Source organism: Sturnus vulgaris, chromosome 29, assembly GCF_052056855.1.
Source record: "Sturnus vulgaris isolate bStuVul1 chromosome 29, bStuVul1.hap1, whole genome shotgun sequence".
NCBI lineage: Eukaryota > Metazoa > Chordata > Aves > Passeriformes > Sturnidae > Sturnus > Sturnus vulgaris.
The window spans coordinates 2,307,285-2,324,736 of NC_142271.1; the positions used below are offsets into that span (position 1 = coordinate 2,307,285).

Consider the following 17,452-nt stretch of genomic DNA (forward strand, 5'->3'; position numbering starts at 1 on the left):
AGGCCTGTGGCTCTTGACACACACACACACTCAGCCTTGGAGCTGCTGCTGAGTCAAACCCTACAGATTTAGCCCCTGTAATCTTTCCCCTTACGTCAGTCCTTCCAAACCCCCCTGGCTGCTGCCAGGAGCTCCCCTCTGCTGTCACCTCCCATTTGCCAGGAGCAGTAGCAATGAAGGAAATGAGAAACAGAAATGAGAAATGAAAGCCCTTTGTCCATGTTTGTGGCTCTGGGGAGAGGGAGCTGGGCTTGAGTTGAGTCCCTGGGGCATTCCAGGCCTGTGTCCCCCCAGCTTTTGGGACAAACCAGTGATGATGGGCTCCCAGCAGCTGGGAAATGGATGGAAACCTCCCACTTTCAGCCCAGCCTGGCCTCAGCACAGAGCAGGGATGCTGAGGGTCAAACTCCCACGGGGGGAAGCTCAGGTGTTTCCTTTCCCTTGTCCACATTCAACCCCCTTTCAACGACACCTTCCAGCATCTCATGGGGGTGGGATCATACCCCTCCTCCTGGATCATGTCCTCCCTTCTGGGCTGTGCCCTCCTGTGGCCACTGCTGGTCCCTGTGCCCGATGCCAGAGTCTTGCTAGACAGAGGGCACAAATCAAGCTCTCCGAGGGATATTTAGGATTTTCCCTTCAAAAGGGAAAATTTTCTCCTCAAATCCTTGGGGAAAACAAAGCCAAAATCCAACCCTCTCTGTGCAGCAGCAAATATTGCAGAGGGCTGCAGGGTGAGGGGAGAGCCCCCAGCCTGACTGAGGGGATGCTGCAGTTTAGGGATGCTGCAGTTTGGGGTAGCAGCACCAACTTTGCCCAGAGTGTAGAGAAGAAACAGCTGAGCTTCCAGTTGTCCCAGAAATGCCCTGAAGGACCTGAGCTGGCTGCGGCTTCGTTAGGTTAAACAGCAAATGAGCAGGGTGGGGCTGGTTCCCAGTGAGGGATTGCACCAGTTTAGATGGGCAGAGAGCTGAGCATCAGCTTCCACCCCACAGCTCCTGTCCTGGGAGCCTGGGCTCAGTCTGTTCGAGTCATGCCCTAGAGATAACAGTGTTTCCTCCTGCCTCAGTTCTCTTCATGTTTTGCAGTTAAAGAGCAGGAAAAATACCTGTGGTCCATCTGATCCCCTCGTGAAGCAGAGTGGCTGCAGCCCAGTGGGTTTGGTGCTGGGTTTAAAGCCAAGATTATAATTCAAGTAGGAGCCTTAAAAAACATCAGAGAACAGCACGGGGGGACATCTTCAAATTCTGGGGCCCAAGAGCCTCCACAGGGGGAATTTTCAGGTTGTTCTGTCTTTCAGGGTGCTGTAATCCTGGAGTTATAGATAATCCCGTATTTTGGGTTGTTTGGAGTCTTAAAATAACATTTGCCGTTTGTCTGCTGTTCTTCCCTCCACTCCAAACACCCTCAGCCCTGGACCATTGCAAACCTGGAAAGGATGGGGACCTTTCTGCACTTCCCCATGGCACCAGCAGTGCCTGTGCACAGCAGCACTGGGATCTGGGCATTTTGGGGGCAGCGTGACCCTCCGGATGGGTCCTTCCCACACCTCACTTGCAAAGCAGCAAACAGGAAGTGTGTGAGCAGCAGCAGTTGTGTCAACCCAGAACGGAAAGTGCCTTGAGTAAGAGAGATGAGAGCGGGGCCACGGGGCGGCCTCGGGGTGGGACCAGCTCCCCCCTGACCTGGGCAGCCCCTCGGGCTCGTGTGCCCCAGCACGGAGCATCCCTCTGGCACGTGGGGAGGGTAAGTCCTGCTGCTCCGGGGATAGCTTGGCCATCACCTGAAGAAATAGAAAATGAGGGAAATAAGGGTGTTTTTTGCCGTTGGTGATCCAAGGGGGTTTTTCCTGCTGCCTGTGAGGGGCTGTGGCTGAGGGGCCCTTTCTGAGGGCTGGGAGCAGTGCAGGGAGCTGTGGAGGGAGGAAGGACACTGGGAGCTGGGGATGCCATGGGGGACCCTGCTTGGCTGGGGGGGCACAATTCCCATCCCATCCCATCCCATCCCATCCCATCCCATCCCATCCCATCCCATCCCATCCCATCCCATCCCATCCCATCCCATCCCATCCCATCCCATCCCATCCCATCCCCCTGACTGTTCAGCACCTCCATCACGCCGTGGGCTCAGCTTACCTGCCCTGGGGCTGGGGCAGGTAACCAGGGCCTTCTCCATGCCCGAAACTACCTCCCTGCCCCCCGGAGCTCTCATTTCTGCTGTCTTAGAGGCTGGGACCACCACAAAGGTGTTTCTGGTCCTGTGGGACTCCAGCAACTCCACAAGACCCTCTTGCTTTAAGGGGCTGGTTTTGGGCCCTGTTCCCATTTCTGCTGTACACTGGGATTTGGCAGATCTGTCTCTCATGGCAAAAGGAAGAGGGCAGAGGGCTGGAGGAGCCGGCATCTCCCCAGGCTGGGAGGGGAGAGCTGGGCTCAGGCAGATCGAGCACAGCCCCGGGCTCTGCGTCACTGCTCCCCACGGCTGTGGTTTCCTTCCCTCGGAGTTTCAGCTTTGCCACACAAAGAACAGCCCCTCTTGGGGATGGCACGGTGGCTGTTGGTGACACAGCCACCCACCCAGGCTGGGGACAGGGCACTGGGGGTCCCCAGCTCAGGCCCCACAAGCCTGGGCGAGCAGCAGCGTGATGGAAACCTCCCCAGGGCTCTGCCCGGAGGTGACTCACGGCTGTGAAAGCTGGGGGAGGAATTTTAAAAGGTGCTGCTGAGCTGTGAGAAGGCAGGTGTGGGACAGCACGTCTTGCTCAGCCCTCCAGCATCACCTTGGCTGGTCCTTTGCTGGCGTCACCTCCTGGATGTGGCACTTCCTGGGTGGCCCTTGCTGGTGCCCTGGGCATCCTCCACAGCCAGGGAAGGGCATGGGGAGGTTTGGGATGGCTGCTTGGCTGGTGGCAGGAGGAGCTGTTCAGTGGGTGGGGGCTGGGCTGGGAGCCCCTGGGGTGGCCAGCAGGAGCCCTGGGGTGGCTGACAGGTGGTCCTGGGGTGGCTGACAGGAGCCCTGGGGTGGCTGACAGGTGGCCCTGGGGTGGCCAGCAGGAGCCCTGGGGTGGCCAGCAGGAGCAGCCGTTGCTGCTGCGGATCCAGGCTCCATTCGTGCTGTGCAATCAGAGATAAGGGCTTCCCTTCCTGTTGCCAAACCCTCCTCAGCAACTGGGGTTTGGGCCCTTGACAGCAGCAAAATGAATTTGCAGCTCGCTCTCTCTGTGCTGTGTCCCACCAGGCCAGACCAAAGGTGCCCAGTGAGGACAGGGCTGGTGAGGCTCAGCCCACGGTGTCCCCGCTGGCCAGGGCCATGTCCGAGCGCCGTGCGGCCACCAAGGGCCGGCGCTTGGGCTCCAGCCGGCGCAAGCAGCTGCAAGAGGGCTCCAGGGAGGCCCCGGGGCCAGAGCCCATCCCTGGTGAGGAGGAGCCACCATGGGCGTCTGAAATAATGCAGAGGGTGCAGCAGCTCCTCAGCGACAGGGACACCGAGCAGGCGGGAATGGTCACCCGCTCGGACATGCAGGTGAGGATGGGGGTGTCCCCTGGGGTCCAGCACTGCTGGGGTGACCAGAGATGCTGTGACGGGGTGGGGTTTTACCCTGATTCGCTTTGGTTTTAGAAATTGCAGGAGGAGGGTTTGCCGTGCAGCAGGGAGGAGCTGGAGCTGGTGTTCGATGGGCTGGATGCCGCTGGCACCGGGAGTTTGGGCACAGAGGAGTTCACGGCCGGGCTCCGTAAGTGCAGCCCGGGCTGATCCTGGGCGGTCCCGGGGCTCTCCTGGGCGGTCCCGGGGCTCTCCTGGGCAGTGGGAAGTGCTGCCTTTGCTCTGTGGCACAGGATGGATCGTCCCCATGACCAGCTCTCAGCTCACCTGGCGCTGGTCCTGTTGTGCTGAACTCTTTGCTGAAGCTGTGGAGGGGGAAATGTTGGGGTTTGGGCTTTGCTGTTGCCCTGCCTGGGCACTGAGGATTTGGGATATTTGCCGGCAGGGCAGTTCCTGAGCTCCCAAAAAGCTGTCAGGGAGCACCGGCGGAGGAAGACGGCGTCCCGCAGGGTCCGGCTGGTCCTCCCCACCCCGGCGCTGGAAGTGGGGGACAGCGAGGAGCGCAGACACTTCGCTGCCTTTATGGAGCAGCTGGGCACAGGAAACCTCCTGGAAGAGTAAGTGCCCTGCTTGGCACCCATGGGTGTCCTGCAGGATGGATCGAGGGGGAAAGGCTTGGGGCAGGAGATCAGCACACGGGCAGGGAGGCCAGAAATGCCTTGCAGGTGCCTTTGGCCTGAGCAAAGGAGCAGGGTCACAGTGACGCCAGTGCTCACCTGTCCTCACACACCTCCAAAAGTGCGAGTTAAGTGGCTCAGCTGGCCCGACTTCGGGGGTTCTGGGGGGATGCTCACCCCAAAACACCGCCCTGCCTGCAGACAGGAGATCTGGCAGCTCTGGGTGAAGCTCCGGCAGGATGAGCCCCAGCTGCTGGACAACCTGGAGGATTTCCTGGCCAAGATGAGGCACCGCATCCAAGAAGCCAGGAGCGAGAAGGAGGCTTTGGAGCTGGCTCTGAACAAGTGAGTCTATCCCAGGATAGTGCACAGGGATGGCACAGGAGGGATGGGGACAGGGATGGGACCCTGGAGAGCCACTCCAGCCGTGCGGAGAAACCTGGGTGCTTTCAGCACACCCACCAGTGGCCGGAGCAGAGGATTTGCCAATGTTTGGGGTCGGGCTCCCTCTACAGTCATGGATGGGATGGCAAAAGGGCCGGACTCGGACTGCCGGACACATCCGTGCTGGGTGATACCCTCCGGGCAAACCCAGCTTGAGGCTCCCGAGGGCAGTGCGGGCTCCCAGGGTCCTGCACCCCTGTACCGGGGTCTCAGCCCCCTCCCCGGCCCTGCTGTCACCACAGACGCGTGGCCGAGCACGACAAGGACGTGCAGCAGCTCTGCGAGGTCCTGGAGCAGCAGATCCTGCAGGAGCGGCTGCGGCTGCAGCAGCAGGTGGGTCCTTGGGTCCTGTCCCCTCGCTGTTCCTGTCCCCTCGCTGCTCCTGTCCCCTCGCTGCTCCTGTCCCCTCCCTGGCCGTGCCGGGGGGACCCAGCACCCCAAACCCCATCCAGCTGCCGATGGATGAGTGGGTGCCAGTGTCCTTGTGTCACCCCAGAGGATGTCCCGGAGCCAGCAGCAGGGCGAGGAGCTGCAGCGAATGCTGGATGCCAGCGAGAGGGAGGTGCAGCGCTTGGTCACGGCGCAGATGGAGGTGGGCTGGCCCCAACCCCCCCTTTGTGTGTCAGGGGTCTCTGGGCTGTGCTGCAACCCCACGGTGCTGATCCCGAGGTGTCCCCACCAGCCCTTGCTGCAGGTTATCACACAGGACCCTCTACACCACATTCACCACCCCCATCCCCTCACTCCCCTCCATCCCCAGAAGACACAAATTGACTTTCCCACCCACCATCCTCTTGGGGAGGATGCAATTCAGCCCCGGGTCTAGAGGAGATGGTTATGAATTATTGTGGTGGGGATTTGGGCAGGCTGAGTGTCCTGGTTGTCATCCCACAGCTGGAGCAGCGCTGTCGCAGCCTCCACAGCTCCCAGCAAGTCACCAGCAGGGAGAACCAGCAGCTGGAGGAGAGCAACCGGGCCCTGGAGCATCGCCTGCAGCACCTGCACCAGCAGCTGCAGCAGACCCAGGGCCACCTGAGGACAATGAGGGCTACAGTGGTTTGGGAGCACATAGGGGAGCCCGGGTGAGTATCTGAGTGGCCGTGTGTCACTCATGTGTCCCCACACACATAATTTCCTCCTGGATGGGGAATGAGTTGGATGGGCCTCATGCATGCCATGGTGCAGGTTAATCTTGGTTTGGTGTGCAAGGCGTCAGAGGAAAAAGCAGGATTATCAGCACCGTGCACTGAATGTGTCCCTGGAGGGCAGTGCCAGGGAGATGGGGGTGTCCTTCACCCAGGAGGGCTCAACAGGACTGATCCAAGGATTGTGGGTTTTGCTGACCTGCTCTATCACTGCCACTATCAGTCTGTCCTGGTGCAGGGGTGGATTTGGTGAAGAGAATGGAGCTCCCATTTTGACCCTTTTGCTCTGTGTTTGCAGGGACAGAGTGGTGGCAGAGTTACCCATCGAGGTGCCAATGTCCCCACAGGTACTTCAGCTGGGCGCATGGGGACAGGGCAGGGGACGAGGGCCTTGTGCTGTTGTGTTTGGGACTGCTGAGGAGCTCAAGAGCACAGGGTGCTCCTGCAGCACTGCCTCCCCTAAAGGCTCTCTCAAACGGGGCTGGTGCAGATGTTTGAGAAGGGAGGGGCCTGCAGCACCTTACTTCTGGTACCCCTAAGATTCTGGGTGGGTACAGCTGGATACCTGCCAGAGAACTCCACATCATTTCAGGTGGATATTCTCCCTCACCAAGTGTTTTTCTCTCTCCTCTTCCCACCCTGTTTCCTGCAGCTGAGTCCTGGGAAGAGCGAGAAGTTCCGCTCCGAGATGCGGATCAGGCTGGGATCCCAGAGCAGCGAGAGCAAAGCCAAGAGTTCCCACCAAGTGTAAGGGGTGCTGCTGCTCCCCTGTGTGCCCTGGGGTCTGCGAGCTGGGGCTGAGCCCCAGGCCCTCCTTCCACCCTTCCCAGGCAAACAATGATATTTTGTCCTTTTAGCACTCCCACCCACTCATCTCTCACCCTGGAGCTCACATCTCTTATCCCAGCTCATCACTCCCTTGGCTCAGGAACTTGCTGTACCTGGTTGAGAGTTGTCTTTCCCTGTCTCATAATGTCAATATGGGTACTGGGAAGAGGCCAGGATGCAGCCCCGGGTCTGGCTGCCTGCATGTGCATCCCCCTTTCCCCTGCCCCCATTGCTGCCTGTGTGAACTCTAAGTGGACCCAGAGGGGAAATAAAATCAGGTTTGGAGAGAGATGGGGTGAGGCTGTAGATCAGAGACCCTCTGGGACTGACTGGGGATGGGAGGGAGCTAGAGCCTGACCTGGGAGCTGGTTCATTGCCCCCATTTTCTGTCCTTTCCAGGGTGTGGGAAATGCTGCCAGCAGAAATAAACGTTTCAGGAACCCCACGGAAAGCCAGCTCTGCAGAAGAGGACCCCTTCCCAGAATTTCTGAAAGAGGAAGGTGTCTCTGACGAAAGCTCTTTGCTAAGAGAGATGAATGATGCAATAGTAGCTCTGAGCAAACACCTCACGACACAGGCACTGGGTGCACCCCCTGCCCTGGCAGACACTCCCTGGGACAACGCTGAGCCCCAAACAGGGCCAGAGGCTGCCACAGCCCATGAAACAACCCCTGGGATCCTGCAGGAGACGCTCCCTGGCCAGAACCATCGTGAGCTGCTGGAAGGAGACGTGCAAGAGGGAGCAGCCACAGCTGAGCTTCGTGCTCTGGATGTGACACAGGCTGGTGCGTCCACAGGAGCCGGGCACTGCACGGCTCAGGAGCCAGGGGCAGAGCAGGGAGAGAGCCCAGACGAGGCACAGAGGATGTTATTCCTGCAAGGAAGGGGTGCTGGTGTGGAGGAGATGGTGCTAAATGTGGCTGAGCATCTGGGAGAGAGCATGGAGACAGCAGAGCAGGTGCTGACGGAGGTGGAGGGAGCAGGGTGGCTGCAGGAAAAAACAGCTTGGGCAAAACCACAGCTCTTGGGAGAAGCTGAGGAAGTGGAGATAAGCCAGAGAGAAAATGTGGAGGCAGGTCTGGAGCCACCTGAGGCTGGGCAGGAAGGCGTAGCAGTGGGACAGTGCCTTGCCATGGATGAGCAGCAGGCAGGCAGGACGCCGGGGGAGTGTGTGCAGACCCCGGGCACGGCGCTGCAGGAACGGGCTGAGCCAGCAAAGGGGCTCCCTGGGAAACTGCAAAGCGAGCTGGGAGAGCACCTGGAGCCAGAGCCACCATCCTGGAGCCAGAGCCACCACCTGGAGCCACAGACACCACGCTGGGCTGAGGAACAAGGGGAAGCAGCCCATGGGGGTGGTGTCCCTGAGGTGACAGTGGCTCCTGGCCCAGGAGTGCTGGACGAGGAGCGTGCCAGGAGGGAGGTGCAGCCCCCGGGAGAGACCACGGACTCCAAAGTGCTGGAGGTTCTGCCAGCCCCAGCTGAGCGTGCAGGGAGCAGCAGAGCCGGGGACGAGGAAGAGGAGGTGGAGGAAGCAGAGCCCAGGGAGGCAGAGCAGCAGCTGCAGGGTGAGTGTGCCAGGGGAGGCACAGGGTGGAGAGGGAGCGCGGGCACTCTGGAGCCACTGGCAGAGGCTGTGCCACCCACCCACGGCCAAGGAGGGGTGGGAACAGATGTGGAACTGATGGAGGCAAAGAACAGCACCAACATGGAGCTGCTGGCAGAGGAAGAGGCAGATCTGCAGGTCTGGAACGGGGCTGGAACCCCAGGGACACAGCAGGGAGGGGATGTGGATCCAGGTGTGCAACTGGAGAAGGATAAACCAGAGGTAGGGCTGGGAGAAGAAATGGAGGCTGCTGAAGTGCACAGTGAGGGTCCTTCCCCAGCAGAAACACCTGTGGGCAGCCCAGACTTGTGTGGGCTATTCCCAGTTAAACCTCAGGAACTGGAACTGGTGGAGACAGATCTGCAGCTGAGTGGGGGTCTCAGCCCAGAAACTCCCCAGGGAGGGAAGGGGAGTGTTCAGCTCCAAGAGAATGAGGAAGAGCATGGGGCACAAGGACAGGGTGAGCTCGGGCTGCCACACGAGCCACAGCCTCATCCTGGTGGAGTGACCCTGGATGAGGGAGAAGAGGCTGGTGCAGGTCCACAAGCAGGGAAAGAGGCTGAAAGTCTGGGCACAGTGGAAGATCAGAGCAGTGGTGCCAATGTGCAGCTGATTGCAGAGGGGGATGAGCTCAGCCTGATCCCGGGAGGGAGCACAGAGGCAGATCTGCAGCTCTTGGGTGAGGCTGGATCCTCAGGGACGGAGCAGGGAGGGTGTGTAGGTTCAGATGTGCAGCCCCTGGATCAGGAGGATAAAGAAGAGCTTTTGGAAGTGGAGGCAGAGGATGTCCAGGATGATAGGATGTTCCATGAGGGTCCCAGCCCAGGAGCTCCATGGGCATGGGATGGTGAAAGAGCTGTTCAGCTGGAGGAAGAGGAGGATGGGGCACAAGGACAGGGTGAGCATGGGCTGCCACATCAGCCAGTGACTCATCTGCAGGGATCGGGAGCTGGGCAGGGAGAGGGGGCTGGGGAAGACGTGCAAGAACAGGAGGAGGCTGAAAGCCTGAACAATACTGAGGAGCAGAGCAGTGGTGCCAATGTGCAGGTGATTGCAGAGGGGGATGAGCTCAGCCTGACCCGGGGAGGGAGCACAGAGGCAGATCTGCAGCCCTTGGGTGAGACTGGATCCTCAGGGACAGAGCAGGGAGGGTGTGTGGGTTCAGATGTGCAGCCTCTGGATCAGGTTATTAAAGCAGAGTTAGTGGAAGGGGAGGCAGAGGATGCCCAGGAAAACACACAACTGTCAGAGGGTCTCAGCTCACGAGTCCCACGGGCAGGAGGAATTGGAACAAATGTTGAGACTGAGGAAGAGGACGATGGGGCACAAGGACAGGGAAAGGATGAGCATGGGCATCCACACAAACCTGTGCTTGATCTGCAGGGATCAGGAGCTGGGCAGAAAGAGGGAGCTGGGGAAGACAGGCAAGAAGAGGAGGAGGCTGAAAGTCTGGACACAGGGCAAGATCAGAGCAGTGGTGGCAATGTGCAGGTGATTGCAGAGAGGGATGAGCTCAAATCAGCCTCAGGAGAAAGCACAGAGGCAGATCTGCAGCTCATGGGTGAGGCTGGATCCCTGGGCACAGAGCAGGGAGGGAGATTGGATTCAGAGGTGCATTCCCAGGATCAGGTTATTAAAGCAGAGTTAGTGGAAGGGGAGGCAGAAGATGCCCAGGCAGATCTGCAGCTGAGTGGGGGCTTCAGCCGAAAAACCCCTTGGGGAGGGGAGGGTGGAAGAGCCGTTCAGATTGAGGAGGAGGAAGAGCATGGGGCACAAGGACAGGGTGAGCTCGGGCTGCCACACGAGCCACAGCCTCATCCTGGTGGAGTGACCCTGGATGAGGGAGAAGAGGCTGGTGCAGGTCCACAAGCAGGGAAAGAGGCTGAAAGTCTGGGCACAGTGGAAGATCAGAGCAGTGGTGCCAATGTGCAGCTGATTGCAGAGGGGGATGAGCTCAGCCTGATCCCGGGAGGGAGCACAGAGGCAGATCTGCAGCTCTTGGGTGAGGCTGGATCCTCAGGGACGGAGCAGGGAGGGTGTGTAGGTTCAGATGTGCAGCCCCTGGATCAGGAGGATAAAGAAGAGCTTTTGGAAGTGGAGGCAGAGGATGTCCAGGATGATAGGATGTTCCATGAGGGTCCCAGCCCAGGAGCTCCATGGGCATGGGATGGTGAAAGAGCTGTTCAGCTGGAGGAAGAGGAGGATGGGGCACAAGGACAGGGTGAGCATGGGCTGCCACATCAGCCAGCGACTCATCTGCAGGGATCGGGAGCTGGGCAGGGAGAGGGGGCTGGGGAAGACGTGCAAGAACAGGAGGAGGCTGAAAGCCTGAACAATACTGAGGAGCAGAGCAGTGGTGCCAATGTGCAGGTGATTGCAGAGGGGGATGAGCTCAAATCAGCCTCAGGAGAAAGCACAGAGGCAGATCTGCAGCTCATGGGTGAGGCTGGATCCCTGGGCACAGAGAAGGGAGGGAGATTGGATTCAGAGGTGCATTCCCAGGATCAGGGGGATAAAGCAGAGTTAGTGGAAGGGGAGGCAGAGGATGCCCGGGCTGATCTGCAGCTCTGTGTGGGTCTCAGCCCAAAGGCTCCATGGGGAGGGGAGTGGGAAAGAGCTGTTCAGAATGAGGAGGATGGGGCAGAAGCACAGGGCGAGAATGAGCTGCCACAGGAGTCTGTGCTTGCTCCAGAAGGAGCACGAGGCCGACAGGGAGAGGGGGCTGGTGCAGGAGTACAATCACAGGAGGAGGCTGAAAGCCTGGCCACACTGGAGGCCAAGAGCGTTGATGCTGATGTGCAGCTGTTCCCTGATCAGCAGAAGCCCAAATCAGGCTCAGGAGGGAGCACGGAGACAGATCTGACACCTCTGGGTGCAGCTGGGATGTGGGAATGGGAGCAGAGCCTGAGTCTAGGTTTGGAGGCAGTTCTGGGTGCATCTCCCACTGCAAACCCATGGGAAGGAGCTGCTGCTGCAGATGTGCCCCCTAAAACTGAGGCTGCTTTGTGTCCTGAGCCTGTCACTGCTGCAGAGGGCCCTGGTCTGGAAGCAAAACTGGGAGCATGCATTGGTGCTGAGGGGCTGACTCTGGAGGAATTACTGCAGGGAGAGAGGGCTCCTGCAGAGGGGAAGTCTCTGGATGGAGCTCACGGTCTGGAAGTGGCACAGGGAGAGAGGCTGGAGGCAGGGCTGAGGAATGGAGTGAAAACTCAGAGTCTAGGACTAAACCAGGGCCACGATGACGCTGTATTGGCCTCCCTGGTCTCAGAGGTGCCGTTACAAACCAGCCCCCAAAAGCTGGGAACGATGATGCAGGGGGATGTTCTCATTCCAGATGTGTGGCGGCTTTGTGCTCCGGGACAGGCAGCCCAAAGGGAGCTTCAGGAGCAGGTTTCAGCACAGGGACATGAGGGGAGGCTTCACACAGTGACCCAACAGCCAGAGGGGGAGACACCACCCACGATGGAACCAGAGCACACGGCTGCTGGATCTGCTGAGCATCCAAAGCAAGAGGTGCCAGCATCAACACTGCACACCACAGTGCAGCCAGAAGGTGCTGGGGGTGATCAGCTGGGGATGGACCCCAGAGATAACTCACTGGGGCAAAGGCAGCTCTTGGGAGAACAGAACAAAGACCTCAGTGTTGGTCAAGAGAAGATGCAAGAGCTTGGTCAGAAAATGAGCCAGGAAGGCAAGCCCAGCCCAGGAGAGCCAGGGGCTGTGACTGCAGGTGGGGCAGGAGCTGCCCCAAGGGGTTGCCCTAAAGGTTCCCTGGACCCAGAGCACCTCTACAACGTGCTGTTCGTTGGGGACTCCCACGTGGGCAAGACGTCGTTCCTGTACCGACTGCACGCCGACACCTTCAACCCCCACCTCACTGCCACTGTGGGTAGGTCTCCTCCATTCCCTCTCCAAGCACTCACTTGGATCACTGCAATTCCCTTTCCTCCACCCCAAAAGCTGCTGGAGCTCACCACGTGCTTGTTACAGCTCATGCCAAGCGTGTTGAACAATCAGTCCCCAGGGGCCAAGCAGAACCCAAGTCCCCACGCCTGGATGCTCATGGGCAGGAAATGCTGCTCCTCCCTAGGGCACCAGTGACACGGCCCAGGGCTTTCCTCTCTGCTTTGCCTTTCAGCTCCAGTCTCCTCTCTTCACCAACCTGGTTTTATTCATCATGAGATGAGTGACCTTCCCAAAATCCAGCAATTAAACTTTTAAAAGCCAGAGGTTCACTTGGGACCAACCCCTGTGATGCCTTGGGTTTTAGCTTTTACATTCTTCAGAATATCTTCTGCTTAGTGTGTAACTCTGAAACTTCATATTAGCTGTTGGTAAGTTCTCTTCACAGGGGAGTTGGACAAAACAATCCCTTCCCAGCTGGAGAATCAAGGACAGCTGATATCCAAAGATGAGAAACAACAGCGAGGGAAAGGAGGCAAACCAGGGGGCTGAGACTTCATAGCCTGGGGCTGTGGGTGGATAATTGACCCCAATGTGTAGATGAACCAAAACTTATAAAAGTGTAAAAACTCTTGATCAGGATCCATCTTGGATTTGATTTGGGTGTAGCCCTGGCCAGGCTCTTGCACTGCCCGAGGTGGATCCTCTCAATAAATACCTATTTTATTCCTTTTGCTCTGTCTGGTCTCTATTCCAGGTCAGCCTTTCCAAGGCAACCGCTGGAGCTGCAGCCTCAGACCACCCTGCACCATGTTGCTTCTCCATCCATCTTCTGGCACAGGGCAGAACTCTACAGTATCAAAACATCCTCTTTTGTGTCTTCCAGGACTGGATTATCAGATCAAAAACCTCGTTGTGGATAACAAGCGCTTCACTCTCCGCCTGTGGGACTCAGCTGGTCAGGAAAGGTGAGCTGCTTAAGGACACAACATGGGTGGCTTTTTTTTTTTCCTGTAGTTTAGGGGCAATGAATCTTCTTGGTTTTGCTAAGCAAAGGTGAGATTGCTCAAGGAGGGACTCTGTACAGTATGCGATCTGATAAAAGCATAATAAAGGAAGTAATTAAGATAAAACTGGCACTCAGGCTGTTCCTGCTGCCCCTGCCATTAGGACAAGAGCCAAATCTGGGGGTTGCCTGTTTCGTAGACCTGCATTCCCACCTTTTCCAGTAGGCAGAACCCCCTTAGACCATCCTGTGACTCTCCCAAATCCCACAGGTACCGCAGCGTGACCAAGCAGTTTTTCCGGAGGGCGGACGGGGTGGTGCTGATGTACGACATCACCTCCGAGTGCTCCTTCTGCGACGTGCGCTACTGGCTCGGCTGCATCCAGGTGGGGGAGGTCCCGAGCTCCTGGGACTCACAGGAGTGGCCAAGCCCTTTGGAAAGGGCATTCTGCATTGCTTTCATTATAAAATAATTTCTCGTGGAGGATCTGAGTCAGATACAGACGATTTTCACGCGCTGGCAGGGTTTCCCAGGGTAATTTGTTAATAGCACCAGCAGGGTAATGATCAACTCTAACAATTGTTAAAAAACAATTAGTAACTAGTGCAAAGGAATGGGAAATGTTGCTTTTACATCAAGAATAGTCCACTTTGAGTCCTGGAGAATGGGAAGGGATTAAAGGCTTATTAAAAACTTATTTTCAGACATTTCCAGTTGACACAAAGCCAGTGTTTAGAAACACTGAAACAAAATAGGATATTGCCTGTAAATCCCAGCCAGAGCACCTTCAGAAGGCTGCTGCAGTTGAGCACAAAGTGAATTCATTACATCACATCAGTGCTCTGTCCTGTTAATAGACACAGGCAGATGATTTAGGGGAAAGAAAATAGTTTCTTAAATGCTGTTGAATTTATTTAAGAATTTAAAGTTTTGTTATTAGCCCAAATCCATGGGTGCCAGTCATGGTGTTCCAGGGTATGTGTGGACAGTGTGGCCATCTGGGATTCAGGGAAGATTTTGAATCTGTCCTGATCTTCCTTTCTTTCTCACTCAGGAAGCAGCAGAGGATGGAGTTGCTGTTCTGCTTCTCGGGAACAAAACCGACTGTGCTGCCCAGAGACAGGTCCCTACAAAGGAGGGGGAATGCCTGGCCAAGGTAAGGCAGGGACAGCTGAGGATGGACACCACCAACCTGAAAAGCTGCAGAAAAGGGAAAGCCCTTCATTTACCCCTCATGCATCAGTGCAGTTGACAAAATTTCTCTGAGCCCATCTCTCACCCTTCCCTGCCTTGCTGTCCCTTTGCCACTTTAATTTTGCCTCAGCACCATGCCAGTCAATTGGTTTATGGAACTGGATTTGTAAATTAAAACATTTTCAGCTCTGCTTATCTTTGCTGTGAAGTGTTGAGTATCTTCCCAGAATCATAAAAAAAATAAACCCACTGAGCACTATCCTGGTTTAAAGATACTGAAATGATCAAAGTTGGATTAATCTTTTCAAACATAGATGGCTAATAAAAATTAGGTGAGGAGAATGAGAAGAATCTCACTGTTCCTGACTTAATTTTAAAGCTTATGGGACTTGGGCCAGAATCCATGGACCAGTTTAAAAAATGGAGGTGAGGGATAGATGCTGATTTTCCCAAACTGGTAGGGAACAAAAGAATTGGGAACATCTAGTTATGCCTCTCTCTCTGTGTTCACTCCCATAACCAGAAGGCATCACAAATTCTTCTCTCTGCACAGTCAGCCTTTTCCTTGGTATTAAAATCTGGTGTCGTAGCAACCAGAAAATCTGGATTTCACCCTCATGTTCCAGTAAATGTTATTGAGTTATTTGTTTCCTTGATTCCCTCCTGTTTCCCCTTGACTGGGACTGTCCCATGGCTATTTATTCCCACATGAAGTAATTCCAGTGCAAGAACATTACATTTCTATTTGGGGTTGTGTCTTCCAGGAGCATCAGCTCATGTTTTACGAGTGCAGCGCTGCCTCGGGCCACAACGTCTTCGAGTCCATGGTCAGCTTCATCAGGTGAGCCATGAGCTGGGACTTTTCCAGCTGTCCTCAGTTTAATGGGCTCCCTCTCTGCTTTTTTAACTCCAAATGCTGGCATGTCACTGTCACCAGTGCCCAAATGTCAGGGAAAACTCAGGGCAGCACATGCTGGGATGAGCACTTAGCACTGCCCTAACTTGTCTCCTGAAGAACCAGCATTGCAAGGAGATGAATAAAACCCTCTTGGGGATGCTGCTGATTTCTCCCTGTCTTGACTGAAACAAGTTCTGTCTGTGATTTGATTTAGGCTGGCATTTTTAGCAGCACCCACAGCCCTTGGATCCTGCAGAGCTGGAAGGATCCCGACTCCTTTCAGCTGTGCTGAGCCTCTTGTACCAAGGCTTGTCAAGACAAACAGCACAGAAATACAAAATATGGGGGAAATACCCAGCTGATGTGCTTTCTTTTCTCCCAGGTTGCTCAAAAGTCGTGAAGATGAATTGAAAAATAAGGTTGAAGAGGTACCAAAGGCACCCCAGAAGAAAAAGGGCTGCTGCTGGTGATAGACAGACACCCCACACACTGATCTGAAACTGCACCAACAGCCAGAAAAGCATAAAAATAAACCTTGGACACCTTCTCTTTTCCTGTGTGTCTCCCTTGCCTGATCTTCCTTGGATGCTGAGAGCAAAAGCTGCTGTGGGGGACCCGCTGCCATTCCCCCAGAGCACACCAGACCTCCAAAATACTTCTCAGGGAACTTCAGCACTTTCTTTTGGAGACCAAGAACAGGCCAAGAAAAGAGGCAGAAAAGGAGGGGGTAAACCCAAGCCTTGGGATAGATGAAATGAAAACCTGAAGCCATCCAAGTGTATAAAACAAGGGGGTTTTGTGCTGTTGGTGCTCTGGGCTGTGGGGACTTCTGCTCTGGTTTGCAATCAGATTGGATTTGATCAGGAACAATGAGATATTCAATATATTCTAAATGCACTTAAATCTCTCCAATGAGACAAGGTAAAGCTAATTTTCCCCTTCCCTGGCTTATCTTGCCAGAGAGCAGTGATGGGGCTTGAAAGAAACTACTGACTATTTTGCTCAAAATAAATTCAAAATCCCCAAGAGCACATCCAGGATAAGAAGATAAATGCTTGCAAGAGGTTTTTTTCATTGCAGCCTATCTCAGACTGGGCAGAGATGAACAAGCTGCAGCATCCTGCTCTTCTGCTCTTTGTGAAGTGCTGAATTGGTTCTAAATCCAGCTTGAAAAATCTAAATAAACACATGTCATAATTTCAAGGGAGTTTTTGTTATCTTTTCACGGCTGATTTTTAGCAGAAAAAAAGACCTACAGGCTAAATAAATAAGAATACCAGTGCTATATTTTAGTATTTTTTATGTTCCATGTAAATCCCAGCAGTTCAACAGGTGTATTTAAAGACTGTGCTTATGTGCAGAGTTTGAGGAAATAATTCTGCCTAGTTGGGTTTGCTTTTTGTTGCCATTATTATTAATATGTATATAATGGCAAAGCATAATAGCAGCCAGTTTGTGCTTTAGAAAAATAAAGAAAAACAGGAGTTGGGCTTCTAGCAACACTATATATTTTCATATATAATTATATATCTTTTTTATCTATCAGGGTCCAACTTTGCAGCGACTCTGGAATTTCTGAGTCTTTTAAGGATGATTTATTTCTCCTGCACACCCCAATTTATCACTCTAGTACCTCTGTACCCTAAGTCTCCAACCTCTATGTCTCCCCCCAGCCTATCTCAAATAATTTTCCTTTTGCCCCATCATTAATTTTCTTAATGCAATATATTTAATGCTCCCATTCCCTGTCCATCCCTCCTTACTGTATTTCTTTATACAATATCTTTAGTGATGGAGCAGCTCCTCAGGAAGGATTTATGTGGCTCAGCTCAGAGCTGTGCCTGGGTTTTGTATTTGGGATATCTGGAATGGCTTTTTCTTATTGTTTGGGACCCTCTTCACTATTTCTTCTTTTATTTAAAAATAATATAAATCCAAGTGTACATTGGAAATTTGATCAGTAATAAGAGAAACACCATTTCAGCCTGATCAACCCAAAAACTTCTTTCTGCTGGGTCTGTAACATTTCCCCTTGTAAAGCCACCTGTCAGATCAGCTTTTCCTTTTGCCTAAATATGCTGGGATTGCACGTGGAAGACACTGCTTGGCCGAGTGGCAGCAGGATTGTGCAAGAAATTGTTTTATTTGATTCTAAAATGAAGAGTTGAGGCCGTGGAGGCTGAATTTTCCCATTAGATGGCAGCAGCTGC

At 54.8% G+C, this 17,452-nt stretch overlaps 1 protein-coding gene across 4 annotated transcripts; it reads left to right on the forward strand.

Moving 5' to 3' along the window:
* The first annotated feature begins 511 nt into the window (after window positions 1-511).
* RAB44 (RAB44, member RAS oncogene family) lies at window positions 512-16,527 on the forward strand. 4 transcript variants are annotated; one of them, XM_088180275.1, is made up of 17 exons: window positions 512-1,746; window positions 3,238-3,522; window positions 3,619-3,733; window positions 3,989-4,160; window positions 4,422-4,565; window positions 4,907-4,997; window positions 5,161-5,256; window positions 5,559-5,746; window positions 6,108-6,156; window positions 6,462-6,556; window positions 7,037-7,422; window positions 11,575-12,129; window positions 13,030-13,111; window positions 13,421-13,535; window positions 14,205-14,306; window positions 15,109-15,185; window positions 15,625-16,527. In XM_088180275.1, exons 2-17 carry the CDS (start codon window positions 3,310-3,312, stop codon window positions 15,710-15,712), a joined length of 2,568 nt encoding a protein of 855 aa, XP_088036401.1. In that variant the 5' UTR covers window positions 512-1,746; window positions 3,238-3,309; the 3' UTR covers window positions 15,713-16,527. The 4 variants fall into 4 exon arrangements, with proteins under 4 accessions (XP_088036401.1, XP_088036402.1, XP_088036400.1 ...); XM_088180276.1 differs by lacking the exon at window positions 512-1,746 and having other exon boundaries at window positions 2,661-3,522; XM_088180274.1 differs by lacking the exons at window positions 512-1,746; window positions 3,238-3,522; window positions 3,619-3,733; ... (6 more) ...; window positions 6,462-6,556; window positions 7,037-7,422 and adding an exon at window positions 8,210-10,680.
* Window positions 16,528-17,452: the final 925 nt, after the last annotated feature.